The 22,500-nt window shown below is 41.9% G+C and overlaps 2 protein-coding genes across 2 annotated transcripts in view; both read left to right on the plus strand.

Moving 5' to 3' along the window:
- Positions 1-14,604, plus strand: part of Fbxw10 (F-box and WD repeat domain containing 10) — a 41,859-nt gene extending 27,255 nt beyond the window's left edge. Inside the window, exons 12-14 of the mRNA XM_042694534.1 lie at positions 4,006-4,164; positions 5,970-6,235; positions 13,790-14,604. Coding sequence (XP_042550468.1) covers positions 4,006-4,164; positions 5,970-6,235; positions 13,790-14,574 — 1,210 coding nt within the window. The 3' untranslated portion in view covers positions 14,575-14,604. The remainder of the gene's footprint in view (positions 1-4,005; positions 4,165-5,969; positions 6,236-13,789) is intronic.
- A 3,102-nt stretch (positions 14,605-17,706) lies between these two features.
- Positions 17,707-22,500, plus strand: part of LOC122119383 (Golgi apparatus membrane protein TVP23 homolog B) — a 29,025-nt gene continuing 24,231 nt past the window's right edge. The window contains exon 1 of the mRNA XM_042693455.1: positions 17,707-17,899. Within this exon, the coding sequence (XP_042549389.1) occupies positions 17,888-17,899 (12 nt within the window). The 5' untranslated portion in view covers positions 17,707-17,887. The remainder of the gene's footprint in view (positions 17,900-22,500) is intronic.

The raw sequence follows: 22,500 nt of genomic DNA on the forward strand, positions 1-22,500 counted from the left end.
AAACTTTGCCTGTTAAATATTTAACACATGCCCTTCAGGTAGCAGCTTGAACACTGTTTCAATTCTTAGGCAAAACAAAGACAAACCTTTTGAGCCAGTCTTCCAAGAAGCCACCAGACAGAACAAATAACTCATTGTGAATGGATCTGTTCTGCTCTGTCTGGGGCTAGGAATGTGGGTTTTATTTTCACAGTATCATTGAACTTGGAAGTGGTATACGGGATTCAGTCAGTTAACAGGCCACACAAAGCATACTGGTTGTGTGTGTGTGTGTGTGTGTGTGTGTGTGTGTGTGTGTGTGTGTGTGTGTTGGTATTGGGGCTTGAACTCAGGGCTTGAGTGCTATTTTTTTAAAATGCTCAAAAGCTTTTCTGCTCAAAGCTGGCCCTCTCCCACTTGAGCCACAGCTCTACTTCTAGATTTTTGGTGGTTAACTGAAGATAAAAGTCTTATGGGCTTTTCTGCCAAGGCTGGCTTTGAACTGGGATCCTTAGATCTCAGCTTCCAGAGTAGCTGGGATTACAAGTGTGAACCACTGGCAATTGGCCTATACATACTGTTTTCACTGACACCAAGACCATTTTGCCTGTCTAAATGCTCCTTGACTTGTTGCAAGCCTTCAGTTATTTTCTAGAATTCTGAAGAAGTTTATTCTGGCAGTTTTTGTCCGTTTTTATGGCTGTTGATGGTAGAATTTTGTAGTTCTTTACTCCAACATTTTCACTAACATCATCCTCTGAGGTATCTTTGATAAACAAAAGGCAAAGAAGGAGTCAACTTATTTCTAGGATAGATAAAACCTGAAAGGAGACCAGTTTATTCCAACACTATTGTGTCAGGTACTGAGCTGCTTATAAAACATGTTCCTTACTTTAATCCTGTGAGCAATCTTGTAAGGCAGAAGTCACTGTTCCTTTTCATAGAAAGAGAAAACTGAGAGGTTTAACTGTAAATAACAGAGTCATCTTTCAAGATCTGGTTTTCTTCCTCTTCATGGTCCTAGGAATTGAACTCAGGGGCTCAAACTAGCTAGACAGGTTCTACCACCAGAGCCGTTTAAGTTTTGCTTTAGTTATGTTAGGGATAGAGCCTAGCATTTTGCTCTGGCTACCCCAAATCATAATCTTTCTATTAATTCTGTGTGTGTGTGTGTGTGTGTGTGTGTGTGTGTGTGTGTGTGTGTATACTAGGGCTTGAATTCAAGGTCTCCAGCTCTCACTTGGCATTTTTTGCTCAAGGCTGACATTGTACCTGAGCCAGACCTCTACTTCTGGCTTTTTGCTGGTTTGTTAGAGATAAAAGTCTCATAGATGCTGGGCATCAGTGGCTCACACCTATAATCCTAGCTACTCAGGATGCTGAGATCTGAGGATCACAGTTCAAACCCAGCCTGGGCAGGAAAGTTTGTAAGACTCTTATCTCCAATTAACTTCCAGAAAACAGGAAATGGCACTATGGCTCAAGTGGTACAGTGTTCGCCTTGAGCTAAAGAGCTGAGGGACAGTGCCCAGGCCCAGAGTTCAAGCCCCACAACCAATTTAAAAAAAGGTCTCATGGACTTTCTGCTTGTACTGGCTTTGAACTTTAATTGTCATATCTCACCCTTCTGAGTAGGATTGCACATATAAGCCACCAGAGCCCAACATTCCTATTAATTCTTCCCTGGGTAACTGGGATGACAGTATGTACCACCACATCCAGCTATTGGTTGAGATGGATTCTTGCTATGTTTTTCCTAAGCTGGACTTAAACCTTGATTGTTCCAATAATGCCTCCTGCTAGATGAGATTATAGACATGAGCTACCATGCCTGGCTCAATCCAAGATTTTCTGACGCCAAAGCCTGTTCTTTTCATCAGTAGTCTTTTCAATGATAGAAATTAAATGACCAAATGTCACAAGATCCTATGCAAAATATAGGCCCAGCTCAACAAAGATGAAAGAGACACACAAAGTGTTGAACCCTTCCTTCCCAGGGTGTCTCTCTCCTAGTACATGACTACTCATAGGAAGAATAAGCTGTCCTTAGGAAAGGTACCAACTGCTGGGAATTGGTAGCTCACCCCTGTAATCCTCACTATTCAGGAGGCTGAGATCTGAGGATCATGGCTCAAAACCAGCCTGGGCAGAAGTCCATAAAATTCTTTTTTTTTTTTGGGTCCGGTCGTGGGGCCTGAACTCTGGGCCTGAACTCTGTCCCTCAGCTCTTTAGCTCAAGGCTAGAACTCTACCACTTGAGCACAGCACCACCTCCAGCTTCTTTTTTTCTGCTTATGTGGTGCTGAGGAATCCAACCCAGGGCCTCAAGCATGCAAGGTGAGTGCTCTACCACTGAGCCACCTTCCCAGCCCATTCATGAAATTCTTATCTCAAATTAACCATCCTGCCAACAAAAAGAAAAAGCCAGAACTTCTATCAATCCTATCTATCTTATCTATCTACCTACCTATCTATCTACCTAAGTATTTATCCATCCATCCATCCACTACATAAGGAGGATTCAAGCCACATTGTGCTTCTTGCTGTATATATATGGATTTGGCAAGGCCTTGGCCACTAACAAGAGAGAAAAATCAAAGACTGCAAATTCTGTCTTTTGCAGTCTTTGATTTTTCTCTCTTGTTAGTGGCCAAGGCCTTGCCAAATCCTTATCTGCCTCTGAAATTTGACTAGCACTAAAGCCAGTGGTTTGAGTCAGATGCCATTCTTTGTTGAACACTCTGTACCAATGATCATACTCTGTAAACAGAAACAATCACCTTCTCAGTAAAGTTATATTGAAGCCTGCTAACAAGTAATAATATTGCTGAAAGCTAGGGGAGCTTAGTAGTAGAGCATTGCTTAGCATATTTGAGGTCCTGGGTTCATCTCCAGAAATAGTTATTAGGCTTGTCAGGATTGAATAAGCCATACATCTGGGTCCCAAATTGCATCCAGCTGTCATAAGAATTTTATTGAAGACATCTTTCTAAGTCTTCTCCTAGTCTCTCCCTTTCCTACTGAGCATCTCAAGGGGACACCCATAAATCTAATCTGGGGTACAATTTTTCTTATTAATATTTATTTGCTGAAAGAATTAAAGCCACTAATTTAAGTCCAAAATGATACTACCCAGTTTAAGATTTTTGTTTTATATAATCCTTTTCCCTACTGTTTTCTTTTTTAATTTCTTCTTCTAGGAATCCTATTCAGAAGGAATCAAAACACTGAATGAGACAGGCACCAGTGGTTCTTATCTGTAATCCTAGCTACTCAGAAGGGTGAGATCTGAGGATAGAGGTTCAAAGCCAGCCTGGGCAGAAAAGTCTGAGACAGGCGCTGGTGGCTCACACCTGTAATCCTAGCTGCTTAGAGGCTGAGGTCTGAGGATCGCGGTTCAAAGCCAGCAGGAAAGTCCATGAGACTCTTATCTCCAATAAACCACTGGAAAACTAGAAGTGGCATTGTGGCTCAAGTGGTGAGCGTATACCTTGAGCTGAAGAGCGCAGGGACAGCGTCCAAGCCCAGAGTTCAAGCCCCACAACCAACCAAAAAAAAAAAAGTCTGAGACTCTTACCTCCAATAAACTACTCAGAAAAAGACAGAAGTGGAACTGTAGCTGAAGTGGTAGAGTGCCAGGCTTGAGCAAAAAAGCTAAGAAACAGAGTCTAGGCCCCAAGTTCAAGCCCTAGTACCAGCACAAAACAAAAACAACATTGAATGATTCTTCATATGACTTTTTGTGTAAGTAAATAGTTAGGCATCAAATTTGCCTTCAAACAATGACAGCAGCCTTTTTTGCTTTGTCATCTGTGTCCCTATGACTAAGTTTGCAGAAATGCGGTAACTACAGAACAAGAAAAGGTCTGTCTGAATGTTAATGGTTTATATCTAGTTTGTAGAATGTGAGAAACACCAGTTCTGTGGCCACTGTCTCCCAGCCACATAAAAAAATACTCAAAGTACAAGCAAACCTAAGCAGCTTACCAGAGGTAGGTACTGCCTAAATGTGTTGTTCCCTGCCAGGGAGGTACTGCAAGTGTCCCTTCTCTATCTCCGGGTTATCAGCGCCTGTGCAGATGGCAAGATACGCATTTACAATTTTCTCAATGGAAACTGTCTGAAACTGATAAAAGTCGAAGCCAGAGGTGATCCTGTGCTGTCCTTCTTTTATCATGGCAACAGGTGAGTGGTAGTGCAAAGGTCAAAGCCATGATCAATTCTGGGTGATTTTTTTCTCTTCTGGGACACTAGTCTAGAATCATCAGCTGAAGCAAGGTATCAATGTTTCCTTTTGATTTTGTCATTTGGGAGACTATTGTGCTTTGCACAGAACTTACTGGAGTTCATTTTTTATTCTGAATTCTTTCTGGGTGTTCAATCAATGAGTGTATAATATAGTTCTTCTTTAAAGACCATAGTTCTGCTCAGAGGCAGCCTCTGAATACTCTTTGATCACATGTCAAATAGCTCTGAGTGCCATCAACTGTCTCTGATGTAATTTCTAGTTGTGTCACAGTAGCAGGGAGTCTAGTGAGGGTGAGCTGAGCAAGTAAGTGCACCAGTACGATGGCTGAATTTGTATATGCTTCTGTGTTTGTTTTATAAGGATAGCTTTTACAAGCCAGGATACCAATGGCTTACACTTGTCATACTATCTATTCAGGAGGCTGAGTTATGAGAATAGCAGTTCAAATTGGAGATGAGAGTGTCCAGGATTTCTCCCAGGAAAATCTTGAAATAGCCAGATTTGGAGCTGTGGTAGAGTGCTAGCCTTGAGCAAAAAAGTTCAGGGACAGTGAGGCACAAAAAGAGAGAAAAAAGAATAGGTTTAGCATGACAGTATAGAAAATAACCAAACAGAATTACAAACTCTTCTCCAGGCTCACCTGAGTCATCATTTAATGTCTCTGAACCATATTGCCTAACCTTTAATGGAAGTTCATTATAAGTTCATCTTAAAGGAAAACAAGATGCTGGCAATAAGGCTCAGCAAATGATTGCTTTTCATTTAAGAAGTGATAATCCTACAAAGGGTTGTGGTATATTGCATGCCTACATGTCTGAGGTCCCCGGTTCTAACCCCAATACCCAAACAAAAACACTTGGTTCTCACCCTTTTTCATCCAGAGAGATGATTTGTCTTAAAAAAAAAAAAAAAAAAACAAAAAACGGGTGGGGGAGCTGGCTCAGTGGTCGAGTGCTTGCCTCTCATGCATGAGACTCTGGATTCAATTCCTTAGCACCATATAAACAGAAAAGGCCAGAAGTGGCACTGTGGCTCAAGTGGTAGAGCGTTAGCCTTGAGCTGAAGAGCTCAGGAACAGTGCCCAGGCCTAGAGTTCAAGCCTCACAACTGACAACTGACAACTGACAACGCACAACTGAGAGCTAGAAAGGTGGCTCAGTTGTAGAGTGCTTGCCTTGCATGCATGAGGCCCTGGGTTCGATTCCTACCACGTTAGCAGAAAAAGCTGGAAATGGCACTGTGGCTCAAGTGGTAGAGTGCTAGCCTTAACAAAAGAAGTTCAGGGACAGTGCCTAGGCCCTGACTTCAAGCCCCAGGACTGGCAAAAAAAATTTTTTTTGAGACAAAGTGTCAGTATATACCTCCAGGCTAACCTTGAACTCACAATCCTACTGCTTCAGCCTCTGCCTCTCAATTTGGATTATACTCCCACCTGAGATGATTTCCTTTATACTAAAGTACAAATAAGTCTGAAAGAGATCTCTTTATTGGATTCGATTCCTTGAGTTTTATTCCAGAATTTCCAACCTAAATACAAACTTTACTGGGGTATATATTCAGGTCTTCAAACTTCAGCCTTTGGAACGGAAAGTAACTAAGCTATAATATTTCAATTTCTCTCTCTCTTTCTCTCTCTCTCTCTCACTGTCTCTCTCTCTCTGTGTGTCTATCTCTTTGCAATTTACATTTTGGAGGGCTCCATGTGCCTTTCTCTTTCATGGGCAACTTGTTTTGGTTCTAGGATGGTGGTAAACACAGTGAGCAATATCCTCATGTTCCACTTTGAGAATGTGAAGTGGCAGTACTCCCAGGAAAGAACTAAACTGAAGAAGAAGGAGAAAGAGGAAGAAAAGGAAGAAATCAACCTTGATATTGTTTCCAAGTCTAACATTCGTCTTCATAACCTAAAAGACTCTGGACCTAGTAAACACACAGAGATCCAGGAGTTACAGTCAAAAAAGACTTCTAAGTCCCGTGTTACGGAGAAGCTATCCAAGTCAGCATCAGGTAAAGGAGATTAGTGATAGCTAATCTATCACTAGAAAGGTGGTGCTAGATTGGTTTCTTTGTTGTATAGATTGACTGAGGGTTTCTTTGCACTATAAATCTTTTCTTTAAATTTTTTATTGTAAAGATACTATACAGAGGGTTACAGTTACATGAGTGAGGTAATGAGTACACTTCCTATTGAGCATTGTTACCCCCTCCATTGTTTTCCCCCTACTATCCCTTCCCTCCCTACCTTCCCCAAGGTTCTTTTTTTTTTAAATTGTGATTAAGTGATTACATAATTTCCCAAATTTCACAGTATTGTGGAATAATGATGCTCATTTAAAGTCACAAGCTCATTCTAACTTTCCTGGAGCAAATTGTCTGTTACGGTCTATAACATATAATGGTGTACACATATACACCATACATGTGATCAGCAGCATGGGGATATTTAGTAGTGGTTCAACCAGATGAGTGGAAGTTCTTTGTTTCTTAAGTCTTGTTAATTTTGTCGTATCACCTAACATTTTGGATTTAACATCCACTTATCAGGGAGACCATGTACCGTTTGTCTCTTTGCTCTTGGCTTACCTCGCTCAACATGATTTCTTCTAGCTCCATCCATTTCCCTGCAAATGCCATTATTTTGTCATTTCTAATGGCTGCATAATATTCCATTGTGTATAGATACCACAATTTTTGGATCCATTCATCTATGGTGGGGCATCGGGGTTGTTTCCATATCCTAGCTATTGTGAACATGCACTATAAATCTTAATCTTTTAGGAAAGCAGACGTCATTCCCATTAATTTGTAGCTAAAGGAAATCTGATTTTCACACCTTAGATTTTCAAGTTTATTCAAATCTTTATATGTTAGATAAGAATAGCCTTAATGCTTACCATTAAAACAATAACAAAACAAAAAAGCAACCATAAACTGCTTCATTTGGATGGCAACTCCTTTATATTACTTCTTTTTTTTTTTTAAATAAACTTTATTTCTTTCAAATGAGATAAGAGTTGTTTTTTTTTTTTTTTGGGGTCCAGTCTTGGGGCTTGAACTCTGGGCCTGGGCTCTGTCCCTCAGCTCTTCGGCTCAAGGCTAGCGCTCTACCACTTGAGCCACAGCTCCACTTCCAGCTTTTTTCTTTTTGCTTATGTGGTGCTGAGGAATCAAACCCAGGGCCTCAGGCATGCAAGGCAAGCGCTCTACCACTGAGCCACCTTCCCAGCCCTCCTTTATATTACTTCTTGAAGATAATTTTTAAAATCCTAAGCAACCAATACTGTATCCAAAATTCAACTCTCTCTATATATAGATACATAGAGTTTTTCCTCAAGATAAAGAAAAGAAGTAGGTGAAAATATAAGATTGGAGGTGTGGCTCAATAGTAGACTACTTGCCTAGCAAGCATAAAGCCTTGAGTTCACATCTTAATACCACAAAAGGAAAAACCAGAAAACTGTAGGTTAAAACATGCTCTAAGAATGTATTAGAGAATGTTTTCTCTTTGTATCTCTGAAACATAATGTATGTACCTGGAAGATACCAGTTATAAAACAGGTGTGTATGTATGTGAATGCATAGGGAAGGTGAGGGCTAAGGTCTTGACCACATGATTTATTCCATTTATGGCATCTAAAGAATGAATTAACAAGGCTACTGGTGGCTCATGCCTATAATTCTAACAACTTAGGAAGCTGAGATCTGAGGATTGCAGTTCAAAGTCAGATAGGACAGGAAAGTCCATACACTAAACTTCAGTTAACCACTAAAAAGCCAAAAGTGGAGCTCTGGCTCAAGTAGTAAGCCTCAGAACACACACACTGTCACAGGCCGAAATTTTCTTAATAGAGACCCAGAAACACAACAAATCAAAGAAAGGCTGGACAAGGGGCTGGGAAGTTGGCTCAGTGGTAGAGCACTTGCCTTGCATGCCTGAGGCCCTGGGTTCGATTCCTCAGCGCCACATAAGCAAAAAAGAAAAAAAGCCGGAAGTGGCGCTGTGGCTCAAGTGGTAGAGCACTAGCCTAGAGCTGAAGAGCTGAGGGACAGCACCCAGGCCCAGAGTTCAGGCCCCACAACCGGACCCCAAAAAAAAAAAAAAGAAAAAAAGAAAGGCTGGACAAATGGGATTGCATGAAATTGCAGAGCTTCTGCATGGCAAAGGACATAGCTAGCAAGATCAATAGACAGCCCATGGATTGGGAGAAAATCTTCACTAGCCATACAACGGACAAGGGTCTCATATCTAAAATATACCTGGAACTCAAAAAATTAAATCCCCCAACAACAAATCTTCAAAGAAACAACTGCCCAATAAATAAGTGGGCTAAAGACTTAAAGAGAAACTTCTCTGAAGAGGAAAGAAGGATCACCAATAGACACATGAAGAAATGGTCAACCTCCCTAGCCATAAAAGAAATGCAAATCAAAACAACATTGAGATACCACCTCACCCCAGTTATAATGGCTATAATCAAGAACTCTAATAACAACAGAATCTGGAGGGGATATGGACAGAAGGGAACCTTACTGCATTGTTGGTGGGAATGTAAACTTGTTCAACCACTTTGGAAAGCAGTATGGAGGTTGCTCATAGCTCCCCTATGACCTAGCAATCCCACTTTTGGGCATTTACCCAAATGTTCACAAACAAGACCACACTAAAGCTACCAGCACAACTATGTTCATTGCAGCATTATTTACCATAGTTAAGATATGGAACCAACCCAGATGCCCCTCAGTAGATGAATGGATCAAGAAAATGTGGTATATATACACAATGGAATTCTATGCCTCCATCAGAAAGAATGACATTGCCCCATTTGTTAGGAAATGGAAAGACTTGGAAAAAATTATATTAAGTGAAGTAAGCCAGGCCCAAAGAAACGTAGGTCCCATGGTTTCCCTTATTTGCAATAACTAGTATATATCTGAGTCAAGCAGAAAAGGTCAGATAAGTTGATGTTAGGGAAATGAACCCTAAGATATGTATTCAAATGTTTTTTTTTTCTTTCATGCGATTGTTTCTAACACATTTATAAGATTATCTCTTTGTTGCTTTGTATGTCCCTCCCTCAAGGTATAACCCCTGCTTTCACTGTATTTGATGGTATAATTTGTGGAGGGGAAGGGAAAAAACAAATAGTTTAAATAGGGATACAGGTGGACCCATTGCAACAATGAGATGTACAAGTCGTTATATCGAAAACGAACTTTACAACTTTGGTGGAGGAGGGGGAGGAGGATTGGGGGGGGAGTTGAGGGAAGGATGGGAAGGATGGGAAGGGGAAACAAAGCACGAGGCTACAATGCTTGATAAGAAATGTACTTATTATCTTGCCCATGTAATTGTAACCCCTCTGTACTGTATTTTCTTTCTTTCTTTTTTTTTTGGTCCGGTCATGGGGCCTCAATTCTGGGCCTGGGCATTGTCCTTCAGCTCTTCAGCTCAAGGCTAGTGCTCTACCACTTGAGCTACAGCGCCACTTCCTTTTTTTTTTTCCTTTTTTGCTGATCTGGTGCCAGAGGAATTGAACCCAGGGCCTCATGCATGCAAGGCAAGCGCTCTACCACTGAGCCACCTTCCCAGCCCTGTACAGTATTGTCACAATAAAAAAAAAGAACACACACACTGTGTCTCTCTGTCTTTTGTCTGTCTCTCTGAATCTCTCTCTCTCTCTCTCTCTCTCTCTCTCACACACACACACACACACACACAACTGAATTATATGTGGCTTACATTACCAAGAGTTTCTCCTTTGACCTGCCCTATATACTGCATGAAATTGGATCCACAGATCTATAGAAAACACTAATAGATGATCTGCAAGCATATCACACTATAAGTAGTCAGCTGTTACTTGAGGAACCAAGAGTTTTGGAGGATGTTTAAGACATAATAATCAGTAGGAAAAGTGTGTGAGAGGTGAGTCAGGATGTGACCCAGAGCATAGACTTCAGGTTACTACTTAATTTCATGTGACAGTAGTGATACAGTGATATTTGGGGTAAAAGTATCAGTTGTTAAGAACCCTGAGTATTACTGATTGTATTAGTGGTTACCCCATTGTTCAGACATAACTGAATTATATACTGACTATTGTTTGTTCTATCCTAATTTAGCTGTGTCAACAGTGTCAACTGAAAGCCAAGGAAAAGACAAATCATCTCTTAAAGATGGCAAGAAAACAGGTGTCAAGGATATTGTGCAAGAGAATTTGGGAGCAGAATGCAAGGATGAAGATAGTATTCTTGGTGATGCTTTATTCTAAATTAATAACAAAATCTAATTTCTTCCTTTTCATCCTCTCACACCTTTAATCTTGGTTCTCAACACTAATACCTTTTCTTTTAGAATGTATACAATGCCTGATTCTAAGAGTAACTTGTTTCCATCTGTTTATCCTAACAGAAACTGGTTTCTTGTCCCTATACAAGCTTGAGATCACGCAGCAAAACTTTCCTTTCTAGCTTCTGGCTCATAGCCTGCCTCTATTCCCTGTCATCCTGTCTTCTCACTTCTGGTGCCACTTTGTATCATCAGTCTGAGTAAATGACACAGCAGAAGAGAGACAAGGGGGTCAGACTCATTACAGGGGACTTCATGAGGAAGGAGAAACGATTTGTAGTGGTTGTTATAAGGGAAAGGGTGAAGGCAATGGGGATTTTATTTGAAGTACCAATGAGCTGTTTGCCTGTGGTTCACAACTGTATTACTGGCTACTCAGTAGGTAGTGATCTAAATATTATGGCTCAAAGCCAGCCCAGGCAGAAAAGTTCATGAGATTCTTATCTCCAATTAACTACCAAAAAAAAGCTTTGACTCAAGTGATAGACACTTGCCTTGAGCACAAAATCATAGGGACAGTGCCCAGGCCCTGAGTTCAAGCCCTAGGACCAGCACACATACCAAAAATGAAAGCCAGGCACCAGTGGCTCAAACCTGCAACCCTAGCTACTCAGGAGTCTGAGATCTGAGGATTGTGGTTTGAAGCCAACCTGGGCAAGAAAGCCTCTGAGACTCTTATCTCCAATTAACTACAAAAAAATTGAAAGTGGAGCTATGGCTCAAGTGGTAGAACTCTAGCTTTGGGCAAAAAAAACCTCAGGGAAAGCATCCAGGCCTGAGCTCAACTCCCAGGACTGGCGTGCGCACACATACACACGAACTAGAAAGATATTGCTGTGATTCTTTAAAGTGTAGTTATTAATTTACGCTCCTACTAACAATGCATGAGAATGCTCCCCCCCATATCCATGCCAACACTGGCTATCATTAATATAATCATCTAAAAATAACAGTAAAAATGATATCAAGTAAAGATACATTTATTTAGGGTTGATCATCAACAAAATAAATGTTTATCGGGCTAGGAAGATGGTTCAGTGGTAGAGAGTGCTTGCCTTGCATGCATGAGGCCCTGGGTTCAATTCCTCAGCACCATATAAGCAGAAAAAGCCGGACATGGCGCTGTGGCTCAAGTGGTAGAGCGCTAGCCTTGAGCTAAAGAGCTGATGGACAGTGTCCAAGCCTAGAGTTAAACCCCCACAACTGACAACAACAAAAAAGAATAAATGCTTATCAGTGGATATGGAATATTACAAGACAGCTAACAATTGGATGATTAATATCTATTTCTGTATTGACTTGGAAAGAGATATAAGATTTATTAGCCTGTGAAAAAAGACAAATTAATTACCAAATAACTCAGCAAAATTCCTTTTTCATAAAAGGAGTTCTGTGTTTTTCAGGTTTGGAAGCAGAGGGGATTTGGAAAGGAGGTACTAGGGATTGAACTCAGGACCTCACCTTTTTTTTCTCTTTTTGCCAGGCCTAGGACTTGAACTCAGGGCCTGAGCACTATCCTTGAGCTTCTTTTGCTTGAGCATTCTACTACTTGAGCCACAGTGGCACTTCTGGCTTTTTCTGTTTATGTGGTACTGAGGAATCAAACCCAAGGCTTCATGAATGCTAGGCAAGCACTCTACCACTAAGCCACATTCCCAGCTCCCTAGGGCCTCACATTTTCTAGGCAAGAGCTCTTCCACTTGGGCCACACCAGAGGATAAGAATTTGTTGTCATCTTACTTTACTCATATATATGTATATATGCATATATGTATATATGCATGTATGTATATATATATATATATATATGATTGTTTAATTAAAAATAAAATGTCAGGGGAGGGTGCTTTGAAGTTTCATTCCACCTAATCTGTCCACCTTGGGATAAAACCCATTTAGCCAAAGGAGTTTATATGCATAATTCACTGCTACATTATATTTGCTGGCATAGCTTGGGGTTCAACTTAGGCAAATGACTTTTACTTTTTTTAACTCTATTTGGAAATGAAAAAAAAATGTTTTCAGAGTTTCTGTGAGCTATTGTAGGGATTGAGAGCCTTAAGAGACAGAGATAATATAGATTTGCTTACCTGTGACGATATCCTTGTTAACTTAATGGTCTTAGATATTATGGAAGCCTTGACCATAAAGTGATATACTAAAAGAATTCTTGTTTTGGCTAGTTGATTTTGGACCCAGTGCTATTGCTCAAAACATTGTGGGAATTCATCTTTAAAAACTTACTTTAGTCATGTTGCTATGTTCTGCACTATCTAGGTGTAACATACTCATTGAAGGCAGGTCTGAGTTTTGAAACATGTAAGAAATCAATGAGCCAATGGGATTTAAACTTTGTGATATAATTACTTTTAGAAATTAGACATGTTATTATAACTCTATAAGGTCTGTTTTGTGGGCTGGGGAGGTGGCTCAGTGGTAGAGTGCTTGCCTTGCATGCATAAGGTCCTGGGTTCATAAGCAGAAAATAAAAAGCCAGAAGTGGCACTGTGGCTCAAGTGGTAGAGTGCTAGCCTTGAGCTGAAGAGCTGAGGAACAGCGCCCAGACCCAGAGTTCAGGCCCACAACTGACAAAAAACAAAAAACAAAAACCAAAAAGGTCTGTTTTGTGTGAATCATAAATGAAATGTGAAAGTCATTTCCATGGGAAGTTTCAGAAAGATGTAGGACACTGGAACTATTTATATTTTTTTTCAAAATTATGTGCATCTAAGCTGGGTACTGGTGGTTCACACCTGTAATCATAGCTACTAAGGAGGCTGTGATCTGAGGATGACCATTCAAAGCCAGCCTGGGCAGGAAAGTCCATGAGAATCTTATCTCCAATTAACCACCTAAACACCAGAAGTAGAGCTGTGGCTCAAAGTGGTAGAGCACTAGCTTTGAACAAAGGAGCTCAGGGACAGTGCCCAGGCCCTGAGTTCAAGACCCAGGACTGACAAAAAAAAAAAAAGCACATCTAGAGGCTAGTCTTTTCATAAGTGCTAGCATATTTGTTAAGAACTTACTTTGTTCGATCATTCTTCTGCTCATGTCTAACATCTTCAGGGATTTTTGCCCTGCTGATCCATGTCCGTTCAGCACCAAGACCTCAAGATGAGAGGCAATTAGAATGCTTCAGTTTTCATGACTAATTACTTAATATATTTTACAGAATGCTGATTTCCTTTTTTCTTTTCTGTCTGAAAATACAGATATGAAAACTTCCATTGACCTGATCAATCAGTCAAAGAAAAAGTCATGGAAAATCCCGATGACACCTGACCGGTTCCTCTTGACTGTCAATGCTCTGCAAAAAGCCCACAATTCTGAGGAATTTGCTTATCCTCACAGGCCCCAAATCCAAACCATTGATGACTTGCAATCTTCAATTTCATATCCAAGGAAGGTCCTAAATTTCAAAGGAAAATCAATTCAACATGCAGTTGATAAGTTGAAGTCAAGCAATCCTTTTCTAGATGTGAAACAAACCAATATACCCCTTAAAATCCAGAAACTGCAGCCCAACTTGAAAAACTCTTTGCACAGTCCCAGTGTTCAGTCTACCATACCCCAGCCCATGATTATCTCCAGGTTCTATGGCAGCTTGAGTAAAGAACCATTTACCAGTTCAATCGAAGGGGCAGTCCGTAGTATAGGCCCTCTGACCAGCATGCAGGTCATTAAACCCAACCGAATACTAGTTCCACAAATAAGTACTAGCACCCTGCCTCTCAAGAAAGAACGGCCTCGCTTCTACACAAACCTAGATCCTCTTCGCACAAACACGGAATTCATGCTGATGACTGTGAAAGAAGAGAAAGAGTATGAGGAAGCCAAGATAAAGGCGTTTAAGGACAGTCAGTCGACTAAAGTTGTAGATCCAGGAAAAAAGAGCAAAGCTGCATGGATCTTGAAGACTAAAGGTCTACCTATTGATGACTTCATGAAGCAAGGGAAAATAGCAGCCCCTGAACTTGGAGAAAACGTATTTATCTAAACTAGCCTTGGGAAATTACCATGTCTTACAAAAAAAATGTGTTAGTGTTTGGTCTCTCTCTCTCTCTCTCTTTCTCTCTCTCTCTCTCTCTCTCTTTGACAGTTCCTTGGTTATTAACATAGAAATTCCTAATCATTTTCCCATGAACCTAAAAAAAAATTACTAAAGGAAGAAAACAGAAGGAGACAGGAAGAAATTGGCACCTGTATCCTCATAGGTCTCATTCAGGTAAGTCCCATTTCATTGATGAGGGAGTGAGAAGGTGATTATTGGAAATTAGATGTTGCCTTTCATCAATACCAGCAAGGTAATCCATTGGTATTTCCTGTTATTTTTGCATAGAAGTCTATGGTTTGGGTAATGTTCTAAAAGTAGGAAGGCCTCAACAGGTTGACCTATTGCATTTTGTGAGCTTTGCCTTGTCAAAACTAACTCCTTTGGAAGAGAATAAAGTATATTCATCCTCTCTACAAAGAAGGCCACTAATATCTAGTGTACAAAAGTTTACTTAAATTCTTGAAGAGCAGTGTTAGGGACCCGGCAGGTAACTTATTAGAAAGTAGCCAACCACAGGGACTGTGGCAGATTGGAGAGCTCAAGCCACATACTAAAGTCATATCTCCTACTCAGAGGCTCAGTTAACCCAGAAAAAAAGCTAACTACAGGTGCTGGTGGCCCATACCTATAATCCTACCTACCAAGGAGGCTGAGATCTGAGGACTGAAGTTTGAAGACAGCTGAACAGGAAAGCTTATGAAACTCTTAACTCCAATGACCAGCAAAAAGCCAGAGCTATGGCTCAAGTGGCAGAGCACCAGCCTTGAGCAAAAAGGTAAGGGATAGTGGCCAGGCACTGAGTGGAAACACATACATAGGCCAGACCCTGGCATGGCAGTGCACATTTTTGATCCTGCACTCCACTTGAGAGGCTAAAGTAAGGGGATAAGAGAATTGAAAGTTGAAGGCCAACCTGGATTACATGGTGAGCCTGAGGCCAGTCTGGGCTATTTTTAAACTCTATTACTGAAAAAGCCAAAAGTCTGAAATTCAGGCCTTTTTTTTTTTTTTTAATCAAGTGCTCTAAAAATTTAAAGGATGGTAATGAATACAAATTTAATGCATATAAAAGGTTTTTTAAAATTCCCACAACTCTATAAAACCCTGCAACACTGAGTAGGACACCAAAAAATAGTTCAGCTGTCTATTTTCAAGCACAAACATGCAATTGCCTTACCAGGCTTTCTTTCTTTTGGGTAGTTGTGTGCTTGTTTCTTCACTATCTGAAATAGTGCTATAAAATCTGTGTTTTAATTAAAAGAGTCCTCCAGTTAAGGAAATGTGAGAATACAAATTATTTCACTCTAACAGCAGTCAGACTTAGGTTGAACAGATAGAATATTGCTATTATCACAATTCCAAAGATTGAAGTCCCTGAATTTGAGGTTCAGGCATGATCATACCATTAGCAACTGGGTTTTACAGCAATAAAGACAACTCCCATTTAGTAAATATCTTGCAAAAAATAGCATCATTATCCTCACTTTGGAATCGAGGAGTATATCATGGTGAATATAATTGGTTAAAAAAAAAAAAAAGACAGGGCTGAAACCCAGACACCGTAACGCTGTATTAGCCAGTATCAATTTTTATTCTTTAGTTTCCTGGAGTGTCAGGTTATTTCCCTCCCAAAAGAATGATCTCCATTGTTTATGCTGGAATGCTCTTGCCTTATTTGTATTAACTTTCTACCCCATCCCAAGAGCACATTAAAGAAATGTGAATTTTTGAGGGGGTTCATCAGTACTTATTTTTTAAATTATCTTTAGTTGTATGGAAGGGTTTCATTTCAATGTATCAATTTATAAGAACAATGCATCTTGATCAATATCACCCCTCCCATCATTCTCTTGATCTCTCCAATTCCATCTATCTCTTTAAGTTACCTGATTAAGAAATTAAATCTAGCCGGGGGCTGGTGGCTCACCGCCTATAATCCTAGCTACTCAGGAGGCTGAGATCTGAAGATCATGGTTCAAAGCCAGCCTGGGCAGGAAAGTCCATGAAACTCCTATCTCCAATAAGGCACTAGAAAACCAGAAGTGGTACTGTGGCTCAAGTGGTAGAGTGCTTGGCTTGAGCTGAAGAGCTCAGGGACAGAGCTCAGGTCCAGAGTTCAAGCCCCACGACTGACAAAAATAAAATCTAGGGGGCTGGGAAGGTGGCTCAGTGGTAGAGCGCTTGCCTTGCACGCCTGAAGAACCTGGGTTCAATTCCTCAGCATCACATAAGCACAAAGAAAAAAGCCGGAAGTGGTGCTGTGGCTCAAGCGGTAGAGCGCTAGCCTTGAGCTGATAGAGCTGAGGGACAGCGCCCAGGCCCAGAGTTCAGGCCCCACAACCGGACCAAAAAAAAAATCTAGCGGTTAGAGGCGTGGTTCAAATGGTAGAGGGCCAGCTAATGAGCGAAAACGTCAGGTGCGGAGTTTGAGTCCCAGTCTCAGCCAAAAAATAATAAAAGTAAAGCGCAAAACGTAATACTGTACAGAGATACATGTCATTATAAAATATAAAAAGTTAAATGATGGTGGGCTGGGAATGTGACCTAGTGGTAGAGTGCTTGCCTAGCATGTGTGAAGCCCTGAGTTCAATTCCTCAGTACCACAGAAACAGAAAAAACCAGAAGTGGCGCTGTGACTCAAGTGGTAGAGGGCTAGCCTTAAGCAAAAGAAGCTCAGGGACAGTGCCCAGGCCCTGAGTTCAAGCCCCAGGACTGGCAAAAGAAAACAAAAGGAAAAGAATGGACTCAAGCCCCATCTCTCGCACTCAGAACGACCATGCTAGAGGTTGCTCCTATCCTAGCGGATTCATGCCTTCTCTGGGAACAGAGTTCTTTTCCTATAGATTCTGCGCTCCTCCGCCTCGCCCCGCCCTCGCCCCGCCCTCGCCCCGCCCTCGCCCCGCCCTCGCCCCGCCCTCGCCCCGCCCTCACCCCGCCCTCGCCCCGCCCTCGCCCCGCCCTCGCCCCGCCCTCGCCCCGCCCTCGCCCCGCCCCGCTGAACAGCACGCCCCCGGAAGGCGCCGCGCACTATTTGCCTCGCCCCGGAACCACCTCGCGGCTGCTCTTCTAGCTCTGTGGAGTTGTTCCTGCCGCTGCGCTGCTCGGAGCGGAAGTGTAGCGAGGAAGCGGGGCCGGGCTGGAGCTTGTAGGTAGACCCTTCCCGACCAGTGGTGACGAGGCTGCGTCAGTTGCACACCGGACTCGGCGGCTGCTGCGCTGACGTGGCTCCCGGAAGTGAGGCTGGCGCCGGGCCGCCATGTTGTCGCAGGTGAGGGGCACTTGGGCGTCGGGAGTGGGCAGCGGCGCTGAGGGGACCGGCCTGATAGGGTCGTGGGGCGAGGACCGAGTCCCCGCTCGCCGCCTGAGCTCGAGGCGGAGTGGGGTGGACTAGCGGGCGTGGCGGGACGGGCGGGCTCCAAGGGCTCAGGTAGCAGGATGACTCCGGTGGCCCCGAGCGGTGGAAGCTCGGGAGCTAGGGCCGGCCGGACCCGTGCCGCACTGCAGAAAAGCTCGGGTGTGCGGTCGGGGTCCCCCTCTCCCCAGCCCTTGGCGCGGGTCGGGTCGGGTCGGGGTGGAGAGCCTGCGGCCCTGGCTTGGAAGGCGTGGCCCTCAGGGTTAGAAACGTTGCCGGAGCCTTGCGTTCGAGTTTCTGTCCCCAGACTTAACACTGGAGGGTCGTTGTCACGAATTACGGGAGCCGGGCGCTGGTGGCTCACGCCTGTAAGCCTAGCTACTCAGGAGGCTGAGATCTGAGGATCATGGTTCGAAGCCAGGGTGGGCAGGAAAGCCCGAGAGATTTTTTTTTTCCTCTCTCTCTCTCTCTCTCTCTCTCTCTCTCTCTCTCTCTCTCTCCCCTCTCCCTCTCTCTCTCCTCTCTCTCTCTCGTGGCCCAATGGTAGCATGCTAGCCCTGAGCGAAAAGCCCAGGGACAGCGCTGCCAGGCCCCGAGTTCAAGCCCCAGGACCTACCCATATATATATTGCACAGGCAATATATATATTCAATATATATATTCTCTATATATATTCAAGCCCCAGGACCTACCCATATATATATATATATATATATATATATATATATATATATATATATATATATATATATATATATATGCGCAGGCTTTCTTCCTTTGTAAAAGACATTTACCCTTGATAGTGTAATTTTGCTTATATTACCATAAATATCTTTCCCCTACATCACTTTTTTTACGGATTTGATGAATCTCCATACGGATTTCCATAATTAAATGTTATTTCGCAAACACAGTAGTATGATTAAGCCACTGTTTTAGGTTCAGGAGTAGGGCTGGAGAGTACAGACACGTTTCTTGCCTTCCATTGGGCAGTTGGGGGAAGAACACCTGAGCAGGTGCAAAGGGAATGGGGAGGACACAGGTGAGTTATATAACTAAAAGAATCTGATAGGTGAATTAACAATACCTAATATTGGAGTGATTAGGATATAGCCTCAGAAAAGACCACCGTAAGGAGGTGATCTGAATAGAGAAAACCCACTGGTGGTTTAAATTCATCTCTGAATGTTCACCTGGGCTGAATGGGGCTGGAGGAACACACAACGTTGTCATGGTTGCTACTTTCTAAGTTTGTGATCACAAACTTCATTTCTATAGTCCCCATACACCTTGTTAGGCCACTAGTATATTAAAACTTGTCAAACCTGCAACATTTTCTTCCCTTGCCTCTGTCAGCCAAGTGGAGGCCATCAGAAAGGAATTTCCATGCCACCTGCCAGCCTGTCTGTATTTTTGCTCCCATATATTCTTTAATTATAATTGGACTTAATGTGCTCCATTCTTGTCACCCCCTCCTATGTTAGCTTCCATTCCTTGCCTACAGGAAAGCATTGAGCCATTTTCCTTTTGAAACTCTTGTTTATATCAGCATGTAAACATACTTTAATTTTCTGTCTTGAAAAAAAAAACTGTGATGGGAAGGGGACAGACACAAAGGAGGAGGCTACAATGCATGATAAGAAATGTACTCATTACCTTGCCCCTCTGTACAGTATTTTCACAATAAAAATAAATTTAAAAAAAAAAAGAAAAAAAAACTGCCTCATGCCCTTTTAGCAGTCACCATCTATTTTTTTGTTTCTTTTTAAAGACTTGCCCATACTTGGTCTTGAGTCTTCTCTCATCAGTTCTGGTCAACATTTCTCCCTCTCTCCTTGCTTCTCTGAAACTCCTTTTATTGAGGCCACTGGTAACTTGCTAAAAATACAAATCTCTTTTCAGTTTGCATCTTACATGAGCCATATTTGACACAATGGGCTCCTTCTCTGGGAAACACTTCATAGGCTTCTAGGATACCATTCTGTTCTGTTACCCTCCACTCCCCAGATCATCCTCTAGTTCCCATTGTTTACTCCTTCTCACCTTTCTAATCTAAATGTTGGAGTGCCCAGAGTCTGTCTTTGCCATCTTTATCTTGTTACCTACTTGGGATAAAAACTTTGGAATCTTTTGACTTTCTTACCTCCCCATTTAATCTTGTCAGATCTACTATAAAAGATGCAAAATCTCTACTTTCATCATTTCTACTGCATTTACCCTGGACCAACCCTTTGTATCAGAGTAGTCTCCTAGCTTGGTGCCTTTGTTTCTCCTCCCTGTCCTCTTTACCTTCTAGATTCTCTTCTTCTTCTTCCTCTTCCTCTTACTCTTCCTCTTCCTCTTCTTCTTCTTCTTCTTCTTCTTCTTCTTCTTCTTCTTCTTTCTTCTTTCTTCTTTCTTCTTTTTTGTTGTTGGTCATGGGGTTTGAACTCTGGGTCTGGGCACTGTCCTTCAGCTCTTCAGCTTAAGGCTGGTGTTCTACCACTTGAGCCACAGTGCCACTTCCGGCTTTTTCTATTTATATGATGCTGAGGAATCAAACCCAGGGCCTCATACATAGGAGGCAAGCCCTCTACCATTGAACCACCTTCCTAGCCCATCTAGATTCTTTTTTCTTTTTTTTCTATTTTTCTTTCTTTTTTTTTTTCAAGTTGTGGGGCCTGAACTCTGGGCCTGGGAGCTGTCCCTCAGCTCTTTAGCTCAAAGCTAGGGCTCCACCACTTTCTGCTTGGTGCTGAGGAATTGAACCCAGGGCCTCATGCATGTGAGGCGAGCACTCTACCACTGAGCCACCTTCCAAGTCCCTCCCCCCCATCTGGATTCTTAATATAGTAGCCAGAATTTTCTTGATTTTTTTGAGTTCTTTTTAATTAAAAATTTTAATTATTATTATACAGGTAGCATACAGAGGGGTTACATTTACATAAGTCATTTCATTTTAGTCTTACCCCTTTCCTTGCTTCTCCCAGTTTTTCCCTCCCATCCCCACCCACAAATTGTATATTAATTTTCAATATAGTGTTTAGTGAATACCGTTGCTGCATTTATTCACCCTTGTTAGACTTCTTCTGCAAGCATCTTCATATACTCAAACCAAACTTTTGACTATGTCCAAAAGCTTTTGTGCCTGTAAGCTTCATAAAAATATTTGTATTTTTAAAACTTGGTTTTCAATAGGTGCTGGTAGCTCATGCCTGTAATCCTAGTTACTTTGAAGGCTGATATCTGAGGATTGAGGTTTGAAACCAACTCAAGTAGGAAAGTCCATGAGACTTTTAATCTCCAATTAAACACGAAAAAGCTGGAAGTAGAGGGGCTGGGAATGTGGCTCAAGTGGTAGAGCGCTAGCCTTGAGCACAGAGAGGCTCCGGGACAGTGCCCAGTCCCTGAATTCAAGCCCACGACTGGCAAAACAAAAAACAAAAAAAACTGGAAGTGGAGCTGTGCCTTAAGTGATAGAGCACTAACCTTGAGCACAAAAGCTCAGAGGCACCACCTAGGTCCTGAGGTCAAGCCTAGGACCAACACCCAAAAAAGTTTTTCATCTGTGCTTCTTATGCTAGTGCCTAGAACTTAGTAGCACTCAATATTTACTGGGCCTATGAGAAGAGGAATTTAGTTTTCCAATGAGCAAAGGAAGAAGGAAAAATGGTATTGGTGGACTGAACCATGAGCATAAAAGGATTCATTACGGCACAAATTTGACAAGTTTAAGGAACTAATAATAACACCAGTGTAATAGCCTTATTTTTTTATTTTTTATTTATTTTATTGTTGGTCATGGGACCTGAACTCTGGGCTTGGGCACTGTCCCTCAGTTCTTCAGTTCAAGGCTAGCACTCTACCACTTGAGCTACAATGCCACTTCCAACTTTTTCTATGTATGTGGTGCTGAGGAATCAAACCCAGGGCCTCATGTATATCATTGAGCCCATGGGCTACCAGTGTGATAATATCACTGGGCCCTTCAAAATCTTTCCATCTGAAGACCCTTAATTACTTCCGCAAAGCCTTTTTTTTTTGTCCCATAAATTAACATATTCTCAGATTGAAGGGTGGCTGTGTTTTTGGCAAAAATAAGAGGAGCCATTCACTCTATACTGGTAGGTAAGTGGGTTGTAGCTTTAGATAAGCTGCTGGAGGCTGACTAGGGCCAGATCATGATAGTTCCTCATAAGGAACCTGTTTTTTAGAATGCTGTGAGTTTTAAGTAGGAAAATACTATGTGCTGGATGAAGAATTGGACCACTCGGGTCAAGGACAGTTTTTATTACATAGGATCATACAGTGGATCTCAACTTTGCATGCTTTGATCATCTGGGAAGCTTTAAACATCCAGCTGGGGCTATAAATCAGTGATATATTACTTGCCTAGTGTGTGTGAGGTCTGGGGTTTGAGTTAAAATAATAAATTACTAATAAATCCAAATTTCTGATTGAGAGCACTTACATTCAAACTTGATTTTTTATTGTTTTGTTTTTTAAGCATTTCAGTAGTTAAAAGTTGGGAACCACTG

Source organism: Dipodomys spectabilis, unplaced genomic scaffold, assembly GCF_019054845.1.
Source record: "Dipodomys spectabilis isolate Male_0828 unplaced genomic scaffold, ASM1905484v1 ptg000004l, whole genome shotgun sequence".
NCBI lineage: Eukaryota > Metazoa > Chordata > Mammalia > Rodentia > Heteromyidae > Dipodomys > Dipodomys spectabilis.